The sequence below is a fragment of the Salvelinus sp. IW2-2015 genome, unplaced genomic scaffold (assembly GCF_002910315.2).
Source record: "Salvelinus sp. IW2-2015 unplaced genomic scaffold, ASM291031v2 Un_scaffold2291, whole genome shotgun sequence".
NCBI classification, from domain to species: Eukaryota; Metazoa; Chordata; class Actinopteri; order Salmoniformes; family Salmonidae; genus Salvelinus; species Salvelinus sp. IW2-2015.
The window spans coordinates 157,970-176,786 of record NW_019943617.1 but is presented as its reverse complement, the minus strand read 5'-3'; the positions used below and the strand labels follow the sequence as shown (position 1 = coordinate 176,786).

General features: G+C 45.3%; 1 protein-coding gene across 1 annotated transcript in view; it reads left to right on the top strand.

Moving 5' to 3' along the window:
- The window catches only part of LOC112073555 (myotubularin-related protein 13), a 42,494-nt gene that overhangs the window by 11,205 nt on the left and 12,472 nt on the right, over positions 1-18,817 (top strand). The window contains exons 6-13 of the mRNA XM_024140826.1: positions 6,317-6,512; positions 6,700-6,827; positions 8,108-8,283; positions 8,509-8,642; positions 8,740-8,941; positions 9,116-9,312; positions 14,104-14,244; positions 15,188-15,271. Of these exons, the coding sequence (XP_023996594.1) occupies positions 6,317-6,512; positions 6,700-6,827; positions 8,108-8,283; positions 8,509-8,642; positions 8,740-8,941; positions 9,116-9,312; positions 14,104-14,244; positions 15,188-15,271 (1,258 nt within the window). The remainder of the gene's footprint in view (positions 1-6,316; positions 6,513-6,699; positions 6,828-8,107; positions 8,284-8,508; positions 8,643-8,739; positions 8,942-9,115; positions 9,313-14,103; positions 14,245-15,187; positions 15,272-18,817) is intronic.

The following is an 18,817-nucleotide window of genomic DNA, read 5'->3' as shown; positions in this document are numbered from 1 at the left end:
GGTTGCGGGCCCAGTGCAGGGCAGCACCTACCTTTTGTGATGCGGGGCCAGCCAGTGCAGGGCAGCACCTACCTTCTGGAGGTGCAGCGTGGCCCCAGTGGCAGGCAGGCACCTACCTTCTGGATGGGTGGGCCCAGTGCAGGGGCAGCACCTACCTTCTGGATGGGGGCCCAGTGCAGCGCAGCACCTACCTTCTGGATGGGTGGCCCAGTGCAGGCAGCACCTACCTTCTGGTAGGGCGGCCCAGTGTCATGGGCAGCAACCTACCTTCTGGATGCGGTGGCCCAGTGCAGGGCAGCACCTACCTTCTGGATGGGCGGCCCAGTGCAGCGGCAGCACCTACCTTCTGGATGGTGTGCCCAGTGAGTGGTGTCAGAACCCCTATTCTCCTGGAAGTGGTGTCAGAACCCCTATTCTCCTGGAAGTGGTGTCAGAACCCCTATTCTCCTGGAAGTGGTGTGCTGTAGCTGAAGTGCCTATCATCCAGTAATGTTGCAGTCGTCAGATTGTCATCACTCATCAACCATCAGACTGGGGTTCTTACAGTGAAGCCAGGCTACAGTAGTCATGGATGCTGTTGTGCGCCTTATCACACTGCCAGTTCTTGATGAGGTCTCTCCCCCTGGTCGGCTCGTTCCCAGGACTCTGCGGGCCCAGTCAGGTCCAGTGTAATTGATTTGTAAGTTTGTCTGGCAGGGCCTTGTCTGACATTCATGGCTGAGACCATGTTGCACACAGCTCTGCTGCCAGCAGCACATTCAAGCCTGTGAACACTGTAAACAAGCGCAGGAATGACCCTGGTGGGCCATCAGCACAGAGATTTATGACTCGTAGAGTTGGAGCTGTCCTTGCCTCTATGTGGAACCTGCTACTGCTTTGGCCCAAGGTTCAGGGGGAGGAGGAGGTAGCGCTGTTGGGTCTGCCGGGATTAAACAATCAGTTAAGGGAGCTGGACGTACTGGTGTACCTTGGGCACTCCAAGCTACAAGCAGTGAAAAGGGTCACTGTGATAAGTAGCTATCGCTGGCTCTTATGTCTAGTGTGTGTGTAGGGGTGAATACTTTGTTAGAGTTCCAGCTGGCGGCCTCATTGGGGTGCTAGGGGACCGTTGGGGCCTTTAACACACTGGCCCCTGGCCCTGGGCCATCCAACACCAGCAGGACCATGTACCTCTTATCTATTGGCCAGACTAGACCAGAACTGAACCGCACAGCCCCTGGCCCTGGGCCATCCAACACCAGCAGGACCATGTACCTCTTATCTATTGGCCAGACTAGACCAGAACTCAACCGCAAAGCCTCTGGACCAGCCTGACCTTAGCATGGATGTCCCTTCAGGTAGAGCAGAGCTTTCCTCTGCTAGAGAGTAAACAGAAAATACCCCCCCACACACAAAGGCTGTGATCATCTGATGGACTAGTGACACCATTCCGTTGAACCATGGAAGATATGAACACTGCACAGAACCATGCCCTTCTGACTAGAGGGCATTGACTGTCTAGGCCCCCTCACACTAGAGTGCTCAACTTGGCTACAGTTTGATGAGCTAGAGAGGCAGAGCAGTGTTAGACCAGCTGCTTTCAGGCCTGGCTCTGCTGGGGAGCTGAAGAGAAACCGACTTCCAACACAGTGGAATGGAGTTTGGATTTTCAGGTTGCTACGAAGCCCCTCAGAGCAGATGTTCAGCAGTTGTCAGTGCTCATTGATCAGGGGTTTGCTTTGGATCCTCCAGCATTTCTTGAAGCATGTAAATCAATATATTGTGGTAGTGTGGGGTAAAAGTTGAGTTAATAATTCAGAAGGTCACTGAAAAGATGTTGCGCAGACTACACTCAATGCATATATCAAAATGAACTAAATTAATTATTGTAGTAGTAAAAAAAACGTCTTGCTTGTACCTAAGGACCAAATTATTAACTTCGGAGTATTAATGATGATTAGTCTCCACAGAACACATGCTTTGTTTTTCTTGGCAGAGCATTTGTAACTAGGAAGCTGTGTTAAACGCTATTTGATGCTGAGTGTCCGTGTAACACACTGTGTGTTGGTGATGTGTTGCTTTTATGACATAATGTGTGTGTGAAACATTTGTCTTCGATATGCTCAGCTGTTGTTTAGGTGCAACGTTTGTGTTGATGTCCATACTTATCTAATGCGCTCATATGTTGACATTAGGGCTGTCCCTGACAAAAAACATTGGTCGACTGAGGGTCATCTGTTCTTTTAACTATCGGTCTACATTTTTAACGTGTATTTTTTCCATATATAGACACACCCTATGTGTTTGAATAAAATCAACTACAGCGCCTTCGGAAAGTATTCAGACCCCTTGACCGTTTCCCCCATTTTGTTATGTTACAGCCTTATTCTAAAATATATTTTTTTCCTCATCAATTCTCAGTGCCAGCAGCATACCACCCTGCATTCCACTGCTGGCTTGCTTCTGAAGCTAAGCAGGGTTGGTCCTGGTCAGTCCCTGGATGGGAGACCAGATGCTGCTGAAAATGGTGTTGGAGGGCCAGTAGGAGGCAATCTTTCCTCTGGTCTAAAAAATTATCTGAATGCCCCAATGTCCCCAGTGATTGGGTACATTGCTCTATGTAGGGTGCCGTCTTTTGGATGTGTCGTAAAACGGGTGTCCTGTCTTTCTGTGGTCACTAATAACACCTAATCATCCCCAGCTTACAATTGGCTCATTCATCTCCTCTCCTCCAGGTCGTTGCTGTAAATGAGAATGTGTTCTCGGTCAACTTACCTGGTAAAATAAGGGTTAAATAAAAAATACCAAAATCAACACACACTACCCCATAATGTCAAAGCAAAAACAGGTTTTTAGAAATGTTTCCTAAYTTATAAAAATACAAAAAAATACAAAAAAGGAAATCACATTTATGTAAGTATTCAGAACCTTTACTCTGTACTTTGTTGAAGCACCTTTGGCAGTGATTACACCCTCAAGTCTTGGGTATGATGCTACAAGCTTGGCACAACTGTATTTGGGGAGTTTGTCCCATTCTTCTCTGCAGATCCTCAAGCTCTGTCAAGTTGGATGGGGAGCGTTGCTGCACAGCTATTTTCAGGTCTCCAGAGATGTTCGATCGGGTTCAAGTCTGGGCCACTCAAGGACATTCAGAGACTTGTCCTGAAGCCACTCCTGTGTTGTCTTGGCTGTGTGCTTAGGGTCATTATCCGGTTGGAAGGGGAACCTTCACCCCCAGTCGGAGGTCCTGAGCGATCTGGAGCAGGTTTTCATTAAGGATCTCTCTGTACTCATCTCTCTTTTCATCTTTGCCACGATCCTGTCTAGTCTCCCAGTAAAAGCTGCTGAAAACCATCCCCACTGCATGATGCTGCCACCATCATGCTTCACCGTAGGGATGGTGCCAGGTTTCCTCCAGACGTGACGCTTGTCATTCAGGCCAAAGAGTTCAATCTTAGTTTCATCAGACCAGAGAATCTTGTTTTTCATGGTCTGAGAGTCTTTAGGTGCCTTTTGGCAAACTCCAAGTGGACTGTCATGTGCCTTTTACTGAGGAGTGGCTTCAGTCTGGCCACTCTACCATAAACGCCTGAATAGTGGAGTACTGCAGAGATGGTTGTCCTTCTGAAAGATTCTCGCATCTCCACAGAGGAACTTTAGAGCTCTGTCAGAGTGACCATCTGGTTCTTGGTCACCTCCCTGACCAAGGCCCTTCTCCCCCGATTGCTCAGTTTGGCCGGGCGGTCAGCTCTAGGAAGTCTTGGTGGTTCCAAACTTCTTCCATTTAATGATGGAGGCCACTGTGTTCTTGGGGACCTTCAATGCTGCAGAAATGTTTTGGTACCCTTCCCCAGATCTGTGCCTCGACACAATCGAGGCACAGAGGCACAATTCCTTCGACCTCATGGCTTGGTTTTTGCTCTGACATACACTGTCAACTGTGGGACCTTATATAGACAGGTGTGTGCCTTTCCAAATCATGTCCAATCAATTGAATTTACCACAGGTGGAATCCAAACAAGTTGTAGAAACATCTCAAGGATGTTCAATGGAAAAAGGATGCACCTGAGCTCAATTTCGAGTCTCAATGAAAGGGTCTGAATACTTATGGAAAAAGGATTTTCTATTTATATTTAATACATTTGCAGGAAATTCTAAAAACCTGTTTTCACTTTGTCATTATGGGGTATTGTGTGTAGATTGCTGAGAATTTTTATTTATTTAATCGATTTTAGAATAATATGGCTGTTATGTGGAAAAAGTCCAGGGATCTGAATACTTTCTGAAGGCATAGTATATGTACTGAGTTTGTCTGATGTTTTATTCAAACTATTTGATGAAATAAGACACAAATGACTCAAGAAGGGAGCCCGATGGCCACACTGTGTTAAAATTCAATGACGTTGAGTGCCTGGGTGACTGGTGCACGTTGTCTCTCTCCCTGCTGCAGCGAACAGGCACCACAGCAAGTGTTTGTCGCCGCTGTCTGTGCTGAAGCTGCAACATAATTACAGCCATTTTGTTTTTTACTTGTTTCTGACTGAAAGGTTCTGTTACCGAAATACCTCATTTGTTTAGGAAAAACATTCCCTATTCCCTAGACCCTTACTCTCTTTACGTAAAACATGTATGCAGTGCATGCACCTGACCAGTAGGGCCTGACCTATAACCTATCATAATCACAATAATATTTGGTTATAACAAACTCTGAGCACCGTAATACATGTGACAGCAAAATGGATGCAGAGGACGTGAAAAAATAACCTCGAAACGGGCRAATGGTTACTGGCTGCTCAGGAGGGAAAGGGCAAGTCAGATCTGTGGAAGACAATTGACTTAGTTGAGCAAGTGTTGCGTGAGTATTATGTGTGCCAAACAGTTGCTGCTAGATTACAATATCATTTTTTCTGACCATTTGGAACAGTGTAAACAACACTAAATACATGGACCAGAGAGTCTGTACAAAGCCTTTATTACAGCAGACTAAAACCAGTTGCATGCATTCATGAATTGTGGTTTGTTGTTTGGGCTAATTATTGAAAGCTTCCTTTGTTACTTAATTTAAAAACGAAAATGCTTGATTGCATTTCAAAGCATGAATGTATCGTATGCTGTGATGGCATGAACGAATGATTGATTGATACAGTAGCCTATACTGTATATTGAAATATAGGCCTAAGTAAGTTACGGTATTAAGACTGAACAGGACGCGCTCTTTTGCCTACAGCTCGATGGTGGTTATACAAGGCTACTATACMAAGACCACTAATGATAACGACATTACTTATTATAATTATTATAATCATTATAATGATGATTATGATAATAATTGTAATAATAACAGTAAGGAGATCAAGAAAAAGGAGGGTATAGGAGCGAGAGCTGCGTGCATATTATGTGTGACAAACAGGTGCTGTTATATTACAATATTATTTTTCTGCCTGTTTGGAACAGTGTAAACAACACTAAATACATTATAAGTAATACTAGTCTGTACTAACCCCCCMAAAAAATGTAAAGCTTAAATTACAGCATAGCAAAGATTCAAAACAGCCGAATCTGTGAAATTGCTTTATCCGACATTTTGCTGTTGCATGAGGCTTGGTCCTCATGGAATCAGTAGGCTATTAAACAAACACTCAAAACAGGCAACAGAAGTAAGACCTGTATTATTTCTGTAGATATATATGGATGATTTATAAAGAGGCACATTTAAGTTGGGTTATTGATTTATAGACCTAATTAAGTTGGTTTCCTCTCTCCTCAATTTTCTTAGGCTAAATTAGGTAGGAGGCAAGGGCTGTTTCCTCGTCTCTGCTGCTGCTGGCTCTGCCGCATCGTTTTCAATCCCAATATGCTGGTTAACTTTGCTATTATGCACATAGCAACATAGGGAAAGGCGACCAATTCTACGCTGCACTGAAGATTATTTCAGAACCGCGGACAGCGACCGTATCCAATTCGTGAGAATGCGAATTTGTTATAAAATAATATTTTATTTATTATTGTTGCACTAATATGATCATATACAATTTCAGTATCAAATATCTTGGAGTGATAGACGGTGCCATCCGGTATGCTCCGCAATGAATTAGTCCACTGAGACAGGCGCGAATCAGACAGGTGTCTTGTGCACCATGAAGAAAAGAAAATAGCGACTGCTCGACTAAAGAAATCTTGTTCGACCAACAGCCTATCGACCAGACAATCAACCAGTCAACTAAATGGGGTCACGCCTAGTTGACATGCTTAAGTACATGGTGTGTGTGTGCAGGTATCAGTACATACAGTATGTTCTGATGGTGTGTTTGACATGTGCATCCTCTACCCCACCCAGCCTAAGATCCTGCGCCCAGTGCTGCTCCCTGGTGAAGAGTTTGTGTCGGAGGGTCTTAGAGTGGTCCTGGACCCTGATGGCAGAGAGGAGGCTACGGGGGGGATACTCGGGGGACCGCACATCCTGCCAGCAGAGGGAGCCCTCTTCCTCACCTCCTACCGCATCATCTTCAAGGGCTCCCCACACGACCCACTAGGTAAATCATCCAGCTAGCATCTAATTATATCTGTCCTTCTTGAGGTACCCCATAAGAAGTTGATAGTGCACTTTGGGATTCCCAATGTATATAGGGTATCATTTGAGATGAAGCCTGTTTTGGACCATGTTGTGTGGATGTATGTACATTAGCATAGAAGTGTATGTTGAGGTGTGTGTGTGTGTAGTGGGGGAACAGGCAGTGATCAGGAGCTTCCCAGTGTCCACCTTGACCAAGGAGAAGAAGATCAGCATCCAGAACCAACTGCAGCAGAACATGCAGGAGGGACTGCAGCTCCGCTCGGCATCCTTCCAGGTAACACACACACACCTACTCCTGATGATGTGGATGATGATGAAGATACATTATTAAAGAGGTGATTATGATGCTATGGGCTTTTCCATTATTGATTTCATAGTGGAGGGATCTGTCTCCGTTCCTTCGTACATTAGTCACACGCAATATCTCAGACAGCACTGGGCCGATTTTGACGTAACTTGGGTGAATGATGCGTCTTGCCATAGAGATCCACCATTTACAAAATTACACTGATTGCCCAAGGCGGGAGCTGTAGTAATTCACTGAAATGTGTTGGTTACACATTGCATCATTCATGGGCGACGACATGTTTACTGTTCCCTTGTCTCTCATTAAGTACAAAAAGTCCTATTTCTTAGATTTTAACATAGTTTGTCGAAGTATGTGAGTGTTTCCTGTTTTTGCCCCAAGCCATGTGTAAGATTGCAGAACATGTACAACAGATTCACAGAGAAGCCAGAATTACTGATCAGTTGTGACATTTGGAGAGATTAAAGGAATGCATATGCTACAGACTCTGCCCTATATCCAGCCTGATATCAATACATTTCTTGGAAGTTATACGAGTAACCTGTTGAGTTTGATTTGAAGGAAAAAAAGACAACCGTGCACATGTTTTTGGTCTTTCACAATTCATGTAGTGCTGTAAAATTGTTATGGTTCATTCCTATCTTTTTAGTAACACGGACAATAAAACAGGCCTTTATGTGGGGAGGGGGTCACTTGGCCACTTGGCCTGGCTGGGCCTGTGTGTGCGCGTGTGTGTGTTAGCGAGCAAGAGTGTGTGAGTGTGTGTTACTAAGCCTGGCCAGAGGGCTGTGTCTAAGTCTGGGGTGCATTATCAGGCCTTTATTGAGAGCTGCAGGCTGCTGGTGGTCCACAGGAGAGCAGGGGGGGGGGCTAGGTCTCCTCCTCAGGCAGGAACTGGTGGGATGTTGGGGGAGGGATGGATGGGGAGAGAAGGGACTACTGGGTCAGGGCGGTCAATGAGAAGCGGACCTCACTCTGGAAAGACAGTCTGTGTGAAATATGTGTACATTCCGTACATTCTGTTTCTGATTTGCAATTAGTAGTATTTGCTTCCCTGCGAGGAAAAAAACAACAACATGCGACTAGAAATATGTCATATTTTTGGGGCTTCACAGATGTGCATATCTGCAGAGACATTTTGATTTATGAATGCATTATTATTTTCCAGCCATTCCATGGAAAGCCATATGTTTAATCTGGAGGCAATGACCTCACAGGTTCCCTGATGCTTCCTGTGTCCCCTCCAGTTGATCAAGGTGGCGTTTGACGAGGAGGTGAGCTCAGAGATGGTGGAGATCTTCAGGAAACACATCCAGAGGATCCGCTACCCTCAGTCCATCTTCAGCACATTCGCCTTCGCAGCAGGCCAGACCGCTCCCCAACTCATCCTTCCCAAACAGAAGGAGAGGAACACGGGTTTCAGGTCAGTCCCACCTCTGAGTAGCACACAGTGACGCACTCCAGTAAACTTGTCAATGTTCTGTTAAAGTTGTTTTGGAGGGCAAATCCCATGATGTGTTTGAAAGGTTCCTGTAATACCTCCCACAACAGACACTGCCTGAAAGTGTTGAGTAATCTTCCTTATCTGACGCTGGTATCAGACATGGTAAATGATGTTACGGTCTCCTCTTTTTCCTCCTCCTCACAGGACGCTGTCCAAGACCATTGTGAAAGGAGCTAAGAGAGCTGGGATGATCACCATGGGCCGTCAGAGTCAGACCACGCTGAAGAAGAACGACAGAGGGAGTCGGATGACCTGGCACGAGGATGATGACCTCTCAGGTAGGAGCAGACTGATGTTAAACTCCTACAAGGAAGAAGAGGAGTGGAGTTTTGACAAGCTAGAGTTTCCTGACCTGTGTGTGTGTGTGTGTTCCAGTGTCAGATGAGGGTGAGCCACCCCCCATCAGCACGTTGAGGGCGTCAGAGAAGTCCACCATGGAGCAGCTGGTGGAGCGGGCGTGTTTCCGTGACTACCAGCGGCTGGGCCTGGGCACCATCACAGCCAGCTCCTCCCGCTCTAAGACAGGAGAGCAGTTCAGAGTCACTGCAGTCAACAGACTCTACTCCCTCTGTCGCAGGTACACACAACGCACTTTGTCATGTCAGATAAGACGTTGGCGCTCTGAGCAATGTGTATTGCTCAGAGGTGTATTCAATGTTCACATATTGGTTGTATCAGATCAAACTGCCATCATAGGTGTCCCAGTAGTGGTCTCCATGCTGAATGGGCTGATGGTGTGTGTAACCCATAGTTAYCCAGGGCTCCTGGTGGTTCCCCAGTCGGTGCAGGACAGCAGCCTGCAGAAAGTGGCCCGTTGTTACAGACACAACCGCCTGCCAGTGGTGTGTTGGAAACACCCCCGCACCAAAGCTGTGCTGCTGCGATCTGGAGGCTTCCACGGCAAGAGTGTGGTGGGACTCTTTAAGTCCCAGAACCAGTCTTCAACAGGTACAGTACACACACATACATTACCAGTCAAAAGTTTGGACACATACTCATTTCAGGGTTTTTCTTTATTTTTACTATTTTCTACATTGTAGAATAATAGTGAAGACGTCAAGACTGTTAAATAACACTCCTTGTTAAACATTCATTTATGGAATTTCTTTCCTTCTTATTGTGTTTGAGACAATCAGTTGTGTTGTGACAAGGTAGGGGTGGTGTACAGAAGATAGCCCTATTTGGTAAAAGACCAAGTCCATATTATGGTAAGAACAGCTCAAATAAGCAAAGAGAAAAGACAGTCCATCATTACTTTAAGACATGGAGGTCAGTCAATGTGGAACATTTCAATAACTTTGAAAGTTTCTTCAAGTGCAGTCACAAAAACCATCAAGTGCTATGATGAAACTGGCTCTCATGAGGACCGCCACAGGAAAGGAAGACCCAGAGTTACCTCTGCTGCAGAGGATACGTTCATTAGAGTTAACTGCAACTCAGATTGCAGCCCAAATAAATGCTTCATAGAGTACAAGTAACAGACACATCTCAACATCAACTGTTCAGAGGAGACTGTGTGAATGAGGTAAAATTACTGCAAATAAACCACTACTAAAGGACACCAATAAGAAGAAGAGACTTGCTTGGGCCAAAAAACACGAGCAATGGACATTACACCGGTGGAAATCTGTCTTTTGGTCTGATGAGTCTGTTTGAGATTTTTGGTTCAATCACAGTGTCTTTTTGTGACGCAGAGTAGGTGACCGGATAATCTCCACATGTGTGGTTCCCACCGTGAAGCATGGAGGAGAAGGTGTGATGGTGTGGGGGTGCTTTGCTGGTAACACTGTGTGTGATTTATTTAGAATTCATGGCACATTTAACCAGTATGGCTACCACAGCATTCTGCAGCGATACGCCATCCAATCTGGTTTGCGCTTAGTGGGACTATCATTTGTTTTTCAACAGGACAATGACCCAACACACCTCCAGGCTGTGTAAGGGCTATTTGACCAAGAAGGAGAGTGATGGAGTGCTGCATCAGATGACCTGGCCTCCTCAATCACCCGACCTCAACCCAGTTGAGATGGTTTGGGATGAGTTGGGCCGCAGAGTGAAGGAAAAGCAGCCAACAAGTGCTCAGCATATGTGGGCTCTCCTTCAAGACTGTTGGAAAAGCATTCCTCATCAAGCTGGTTGAGAGAATGCCAAGCGTGTGCAAAGCTGTCATCAAGGAAAAGGGTGGCTACTTTGAAGAATCTCAAATATAAACTATATTTTGATATGTTTAACACTTTTTTTTTTGGTTACTACATGATTCCATATGTGTTATTTCATAGTTTTGATGTCTTCACTATTTTATTTATTTTATTTCACCTTTATTTAACCAGGTAGGCTAGTTGAGAACAAGTTCTCATTTACAACTGCGACCTGCCCAAGATAAAGCAAAGCAGTGCGAGACAAACAACAACACAGAGTTACACATGGAATAAACAAACATACAGTCAATAATGCAATAGAAAAAGTCTATATACAGTGTGTGCAAATGAGGTAGGATAAGGGAGGTAATGGCAATAAATAGGCCATAGTGGCAATATAGCAATTAAACACTGGAGTGATAGATGTGCAGAAGATGACTGTGCAAGTAGAGATACTGGGGTACAAAGGAGCAAAATAAATAAAATAAATAACAGTATGGGGATGAGGTAGTTGGATGGGCTATTTACAGATGGGTTATGTACAGGTGCAGTGATCTGTGAGTTGCTCTGACAGCTGGTGCTTAAAGCTAGTGAGGGAGATATGAGTCTCCAGCTTCAGTGATTTTTGCAGTTCGTTCCAGTCATTGGCAGCAGAGAACTGGAAGGAAAGGCGGCCAAAGTAGGAATTGGCTTTGGGGGTGACCAGTGAAATATACCTGCTGGAGCATGTGCTACGGGTGGGTGCTGCTATGGTGACCAGTGAGCTGAGATAAGGCGGGGCTTTAACTAGCAAAGAATTATTGATGACCTGGAGCCAGTGGGTTTGGCGACGAATATGAAGCGAGGGCCAGCTAACGAGAGCATACAGGTCGCAGTGGTGGGTAGTATATGAGGCTTTGGTGACAAAATGGATGGCACTGTGATAGACTGCATCCGATTTGCTGAGTAGAGTGTTGGAGGCTATTTTGTAAAATGACATCGCCAAAGTCAAGGATCGGTAGGATAGTCAGTTTTACGAGGGTATGTTTGGCAGCATGAGTGAAGGATGCTTTGTTGCGAAATAGGAAGCCGATCCAAGATTTAATTTTGGATTGGAGATGCTTAATGTGAGTCTGGAAGGAGAGTTTACAGTCTAACCAGACACCTAGGTATTTGTAGTTGTCCACATATTCTAAGTCAGAACCGTCCAGAGTAGTGATGCTGGACGGGCGGGCAGGTGTGGGCAGCGATCGGTTGACGAGCATGCATTTAGTTTTACTTGCATATAAAGAGCAGTTGGAGGCCACGGAAGGAGAGTTGTATGGCATTGAAGCTTGTCTGGAGGTTGGTTAACACAGTGTCCAAAGAAGGGCCAGAAGAATACAGAATGGTGTCGTCTGCGTAGAGGTGGATCAGAGAATCACCAGCAGCAAGAGTGACATCATTAATGTATACAGAGAAAAGAGTCGGCCCGAGGATTGAACCCTGTGGCAACCCCATAGAGACTGCCAGAGGTCCAGACAACAGGCCCTCCGATTTGACACACTGAACTCTGTCTGAGAAGTAGTTGGTGAATCAGGCGAGGCAATCATTTGAGAAAACAAGGCTGTTGAGTCTGCCGATAAGAATGTGGTGATTGACAGAGTCGAAAGCCTTGGCCAGGTCGACGAATACAGCTGCACAGTTTTGTCTCTTGTCGATGGCGGTTATGATATCGTTTAGGACCTTGAGCGTGGCTGAGGTGCACCCATGACCAGCTCKGAAACCAGATTGCATAGCGGAGAAGGTACGGGGGGATTCGAAATTGTCAGTGATCTGTTTGTTAACTTGGCTTTCGAAGACCTTAGAAAGTCAGGGTAGAATAGATATAGGTCTGTAGCAGTTTGGGTCTCGAGTGTCTCCCCCTTTGAAGAGGGGGATGACCGCGGCAGCTTTCCAATCTTTGGGGATCTCAGACGATGTGAAAGAGAGGTTGAACAGGCTAGTAATAGGGGTTGCAACAACATCAGCTATCTGGATTTTGGTGAAGGAGAAATGGGGGAGGCTTGGGCAAGTTGCTATGGGGGGTGCAGGGCTGTTGACCGGGGTAGGGGTAGTCAGGTGGAAGGCATGGCCAGCCGTAGAAAAATGCTTATTGAAATTCTCAATTATCGTAGATTTATTGGTAGTGACAGTGTTCCCTAGCCTCAGTGCAGTGGGCAGCTGGGAGTAGGTGCTCTTATTCTCCATGGACTTTGCGGTGTCCAATAACTTTTTGGAGATTGTGCTACAGGATGCAAATTTCTGTTTGAAAAAGCTAGCCTAACTGCCTGTGTATATTGGTTCTTAACTKCCCTGAAGAGTTGCATATCGCGGGGGATATTCGATGCTAATGCAGTACGCCATAGGATGTTTTTGTGCTGGTCAAGGGCAGTCAAGTCTGGAGTGAACCAAGGGCTATATCTGTTCCTGGTTCTAAATTATTTGAATGGTGCATGCTTATATAAGATGATAAGGAAAGCACTTTTAAAGAATAGCCAGGAGTCCTCTACTGACGGAATGARGTCCATAACCTTCAAGGATACCAGGGCCAGGTCGATTAGAAAGGCCTGCTCGCAGAAGTCTTCTGGGAGCGTTCGACAGAGATGAGGGGTGGTCGTTTGACCGCAGACCCATTAAGGACGCAGGCAATGAGGCAGTGATCGCTGAGATCCTGGTTTAAGACAGCAGAGGTGTATTTGGAGAGCAGGTTGGTTAGGATGATAACTATGAGGGTGCCCGTGTTTACGGATTTGGGGTTGTACCTGGTAGGTTCATTGATAATTTGTGTGAGATTGAGGGCATCAAGCTTAGATTGTAGGAYGGCTGGGGTGTTAAGCATGTCCCAGTTTAGGTCATCTAACAGCATGAGCTCTGAAGATAGATGGGGGCAATCAATTCACATATGGTGTCCAGGGCATAGCTGGGGGCAGAAGGTGGTCTATAGTAGCGGCAACGGTGAGAAACTTGTTTCTGGAAAGGTGGATTTTTAAAAGTAAAAGTTGAAATAGTTTGGGCACAGACCTGGATAGTAAGACAGAACTCTGCAGGCTATCTCTGCAGTAGATTGCAACTCCGCCCCCTTTGGCAGTTCTATGTTGTCAGAAAATGTTATAGTTAGGGATGGAAATTTCAGGGTTTTTGGTGGTGTTCCTAAACCAGGATTCAGACATGGCTAGGACATCAGGGTTGGCAGAGTGTGCTAAAGCAGTGAATAAAGAAGTCAACAAATGAGTGCGCCTGGGGAATGGGAGTGGATTTAGGCACTGCAGGGCCTGGATTAACCTCTACATCACCAGAGGAACAGAGGAGGAGTAGGATAAGGGTACGGCTAAAGGCTATAAGAACTGGTTGTCTAGTACGTTCGGAACAGAGAGTAAAAGGAGCAGGTTTCTGGGCACGGTGTAGAAAAACCCTTGCATGAGTAGGTGTGTCCAAATTTTTGACTGGTACTGTACATTACTTACCTGTAGAAACCTTTTGATACCATTCTCGTAAGGTGTACACCGTACGGAATTTAAAGGACTTGCATTACACAGTCATGTTATACAATTTTGACCATTGATGATGAATATGTCTAATGACTGGTGTCCTCTMCCTCTAGCCCCTGCCAACTCTTCAGAGTTGTCCAGTAGTCTGGAGCAGGAGAAGTATCTACAGGCCATCCTCAACTCCATCCCCGTCTACTTCAAACTGAACGGCAGTAACACTCTGTCCAACCGCTCTCTCATCGGCCTCTCACCAGGTATCCACTGCTCTGTTCTGCTCTGGGCTCTGTTCTGCTCTGGGCTCCGCTCTGGATTCTGTCCTGCTCTAGACTGGTGGTATTTTTCCCCACTCTGTCACTATTGTTTTCGTGTGTTTGTTCTCGTTCCTTCAGTTTTATTCTGCTGAGTATCTTAGTGAGGTTTCCTCTGGGCCACTGCCTGTTATTTATGTTGTGTCCGTTGTGTTTGGAAGGAACTGCGGCACAATGTTGTGGTTATGTAAGAGGAACAGGACACCCAGGGGTCACCCTCCATCCATCTCCCCAGACTTCACCCCACCGCCGAGTGCCAGTCCAGAGAGCTGTGTGACCAGCACATACCCTACGCAAAGTCAGCGAGATTCTGTTTCCCATGTAACCACAATAGATCTTTAGTCTCTGGGAACTGGATCAAAACACACCCTGAATCAATGTCAATGGCATCCATCTCCATCTCCCAGCTTTAAGATCTACGTCTGCAGGGATCAAATAGTCTTAAAGGGGGAAATAGGATTCCCAAGGCTTGATAGCTTCAGACTTTCTGATTATGTTCAGATCCGCTAATTGGAACTTAAGCAACGGGACACGATTGCCGAGTGTGAGCCCAAGGCTTAGGCCTAATTTGAAACACAGCAATCAGTATTTTTCCACCTAAATGTAGGTAATGCAACTCTCTGTTCGCTCGCCTCATTTAACTCTTAAATAATCCCTGCTTGCGTTAAATCTGGCCTAATCTCCCAGGTCTGTGTCCATTTTGTGAAGTATCTGAGACACACTGTTGGGTAGTTATGTTCTCAGATGCTGTGTCTGACAAATATAGATGGTTAGTCATCCAGGCATGGTTTTCATTCCCTGTCCTCTCTGGGTCTGTGTTACTGTGTGTGTCCTGGTTACAGCTGAATGGTGGTGTTATCCCCGTTTCATGCCTGTGTGTCCTCTTCAGGCAGTGAAAGGAGGACATCTAGAATACCAAAGATGGCTCCCGTCCATTTGGACATGCCCTTCTCCAACAGCTTTGCCAGAGGAGGTGAGTGCTGTACCCACGTGTCACTTCCTCAAAGTCCAGTATATCACACTGCAACCACAGTTCTGGAGATAAACTGGCCCCTTTTTGGCCTATGACTCAGCTTTATTTGTCATCTGTATTTGCCATTAATACACATGGTGATGGTCTGTGTGCTACATGATCATTAGGGCAGCAGATGTGCCCCGCTAGTGCACTATGCTAGTAGGTCACAACTTCATATGATCCTATAGGAGATCCTATAGGAGGAGCACATAACTCCAGTGAAATCCACGTGCATTTTCTGACAGTTTACAGTAATGATATGGAGTGGAATGACACGTTAGGCAAATGACTGTGCATGGCCCAGTTCAATACACTGGGCAGTTTCCATTTCAAATATAGCACATGCTGTGGTCTCCGACATCCATCGTTAGTGTAATGTTAACAAGGAGGTTGATCTGTTTATTCATTCATGCTCATTCATCTGTTGATCTCTTAACTCTTATTGAACATGGCCTAATTGTATCTTACCAAATAAATGTGACCTAGTAGTCTGTTATGTCCGGTGAAGATGTGTCCTAGATTTTCTGGAAATTATAAGATGTCTATTATTGGCATGCAGCTGTCTGCATCATGGTTTAAGAGAAGTCTTCTCTGGAAGTTGAAGTGTATTGTTAGGTTAGTTGCCACAGTTCCTGTAATATTTAAACACAAGATTGCTACACCCAAAGGTGACTTTCAAGGTCATTGCCAGCAGCATTAAGTGGAGTTTGATTTGTCTTCTAAATAATCTTCAAATATTTCCAGTAACATGGCTTCTGTGGGATATTCATCATCGTCTCTTCGTTTTTAAGCAACATTGTGGCGAAACCCTGTACGGAACGGATCCTTCACCGTGCGCTGCCACTTTAAAAGCGCATCAGCAGTAAGGAAGGAGGAAATAAAGACAGCTCTTTCAGCTCTCTGGGAGGGAGCTCTTGGTTGGCAGACAGTTTGATTGTGTGTGCTGTGCTGCAGAAGTCCTTGTTTATTTTCAGCGTGTTTAGTTTATAAAGTGTTTAACTCAATGGTCTACTACAGTGGGGCAAAAAAGTATTTAGTCAGCCACCAATTGTGCAAGTTCTCCCACTTAAAAAGATGAGGCCTGTAATTTTCATCATAGGTACACTTCAACTATGACAGACAAAATGAGAAAGAAAAATCCAGAAAATCACATTGTATGATTTTTAACTGAATATTGCAAATATGTGGAAAAAATATATTTGTCAATAACAAAAGTTTCCTCAATACTTTGTTATAAACCTTTGTTGGCAAGACAGAGGTCAAACTTTTCTGTAAGTCTTCACATGGTTTTCACACACTGTTGTGGTATTTTGGCCCATTCCTCCATGCAGATCTCCTCTAGAGCATGATGTTTGGGGCTGTTGCTGGCAACAGGACTTTCAACTCCCTCCAAAGATTTCTATGGTTTGAGATCTGGAGACTGGCTAGGCCACTCCAGGACCTTGAAATGCTTCTTACGAAGCCACTCCTTCGTTGCCCGGGCGGTGTGTTTGGGATCATTGTCATGCTGAAAGACCAGCCACGTTTCATTTTCAATCCCTTGCTGATGGAAGGAGGTTTCACTCAAAATCTCACGATACATGGCCCCATTCATCTTTCCTTTACACGGATCAGTCATCCTGGTCCCTTTGCAGAAAAACAGCCCCAAAGCATGATCCACCCCCATGTTCACAGTAGGTATGGTGTTTTGATGCAACCACATTCTTTGTCCCCAAACATGACGAGTTGAGTTTTACCAAAAAGTTATATTTTGGTTTCATCTGACCATATGACATTCTCCAACTTCTTCTGGATCATCCAAATGCTCTCTAGCAAACTTCAGACGGGCCTGGACATAACTGGCTAAAGCAGGGGACACGTCTGGCACTGCAGGATTTGAGTCCCTGGCGGCGTAGTGTGTTACTGATGGTAGGCTTTGTTACTTGGTCACTCTCTGCAGGTCATTCACTAGGTCCCCCCGTGTGGTTCTGGGATTTTTGCTCACCGTCTTTGTGATCATTTTGACCCCACGGGGTGAGATCTTGCGTGGAGCCCCAGATCGAGAGATTATCAGTGGTCTTGTATGTCTCCATTCCTAATAATGTGCTCCCAGTTGATTTCTTCAAACAAAGCGCTTACCTTTCTTATTCAGTCTTCCCAGCATGGTGCAGGTCTACAATTTGGTTTCTGGTGCTCGACAGCTCTTTGGTCTTGGCCATAGTGGAGTTTGGAGTGTGACTGTTTGAGGTTGTGGACAGGTGTCTTTATACTGATTAACAAGTTCAAACAGGTGCCATTAATACAGGTAACGAGTGGAGGACAAGGAGCCTCTTAAAGAAGAAGTTACAGGTCTGTGAGAGCCAAAAATCTTGCTTGTTTGTAGGTGACCAATACTTATTTCCACCAAATTTGCAATAAATTCATAAAAATCCTACAATGTGATTTTCTGGATTTTTTCTTCTCATTTTGTCTGTCATAGTTGAAGTGTACCTATAATGAAATTACAGGCCTCTCATCTTTTTAAGTGGGAGAACTTGCACAATGGTGGCTGACTAAAACTTTTTTGCCCCACTGTAAACAGCAGTTGACCTCCATCTGTTCATCTCAAGACTGAATTGCAAATAATAATTTCATTTGGTATTCATATCTTTCCACCATCCAACCCTGTTGGTCTCTTAAGTCTGGACCCTAGCTCCCCATTTATTTATTTTTTATTTTTTGTTTCACCTTTATTTAACCAGGTAGGCCGTTAAAGTTAAAAAAAAGTTCTCATTTACAACTGCGACCTGGCCAAGATAAAGCAAAGCAGTGCGACACAAACAACAACACAGAGTTACACATGGAATAACAAACAATCAGTCAACCCATGTCCGGTCCCTTGATGTACCCCCCAGGTAACCTTAATGACTTGTGAGGCACTATGTTGCCCCTACGGTTGGGATTGAGTGTGTCTGGTATTTATGTCCATCTGATTGTGATCTTTCTGTGCCCCCCTCACCCGCATCCATTACCCCAGTGCTTGGGTACAGGATAAGCTATCACTCACTCAAACCAAAAACCTCACTAAGGGAGAATCCAAAATCAAGGTATAGTGGATATGTCTACTCTCTTCAGACCCCCCCCCCCCCTCTTCCAATCCTCGTCATTAACATCATCTTCTTATTTCCTGGTCATTGATTCTATGTAACCCACACTCATGCCTCTGTAACAGTTAAAAATGTATCCTGCGTCCGGTGTGCTCATCTCTCTTTTGAGTAATAAGGAGTATCTCTGTAGAGATTCCTAGAATCATTCATTGCTTCCTCTTTTGGCGCGCTTGGGCAAGGCTGTGGTTCTTCTCTGCTGGAACATAATCTGACTGTGGTCCACTTCAGGGTAAATGTGGTCCACTTGTCACTGAATGTGAGGTCTCAGCAGTTGTGGATGTGGTCAGTCAGCAGTCTTGGCCCAAAGGGAGGTACTGTTGGCCCAGCTCAGTCAGGACAGGCAGCTCGGGAAGGAGGCCCCTGTGACTTAACCTCTGCA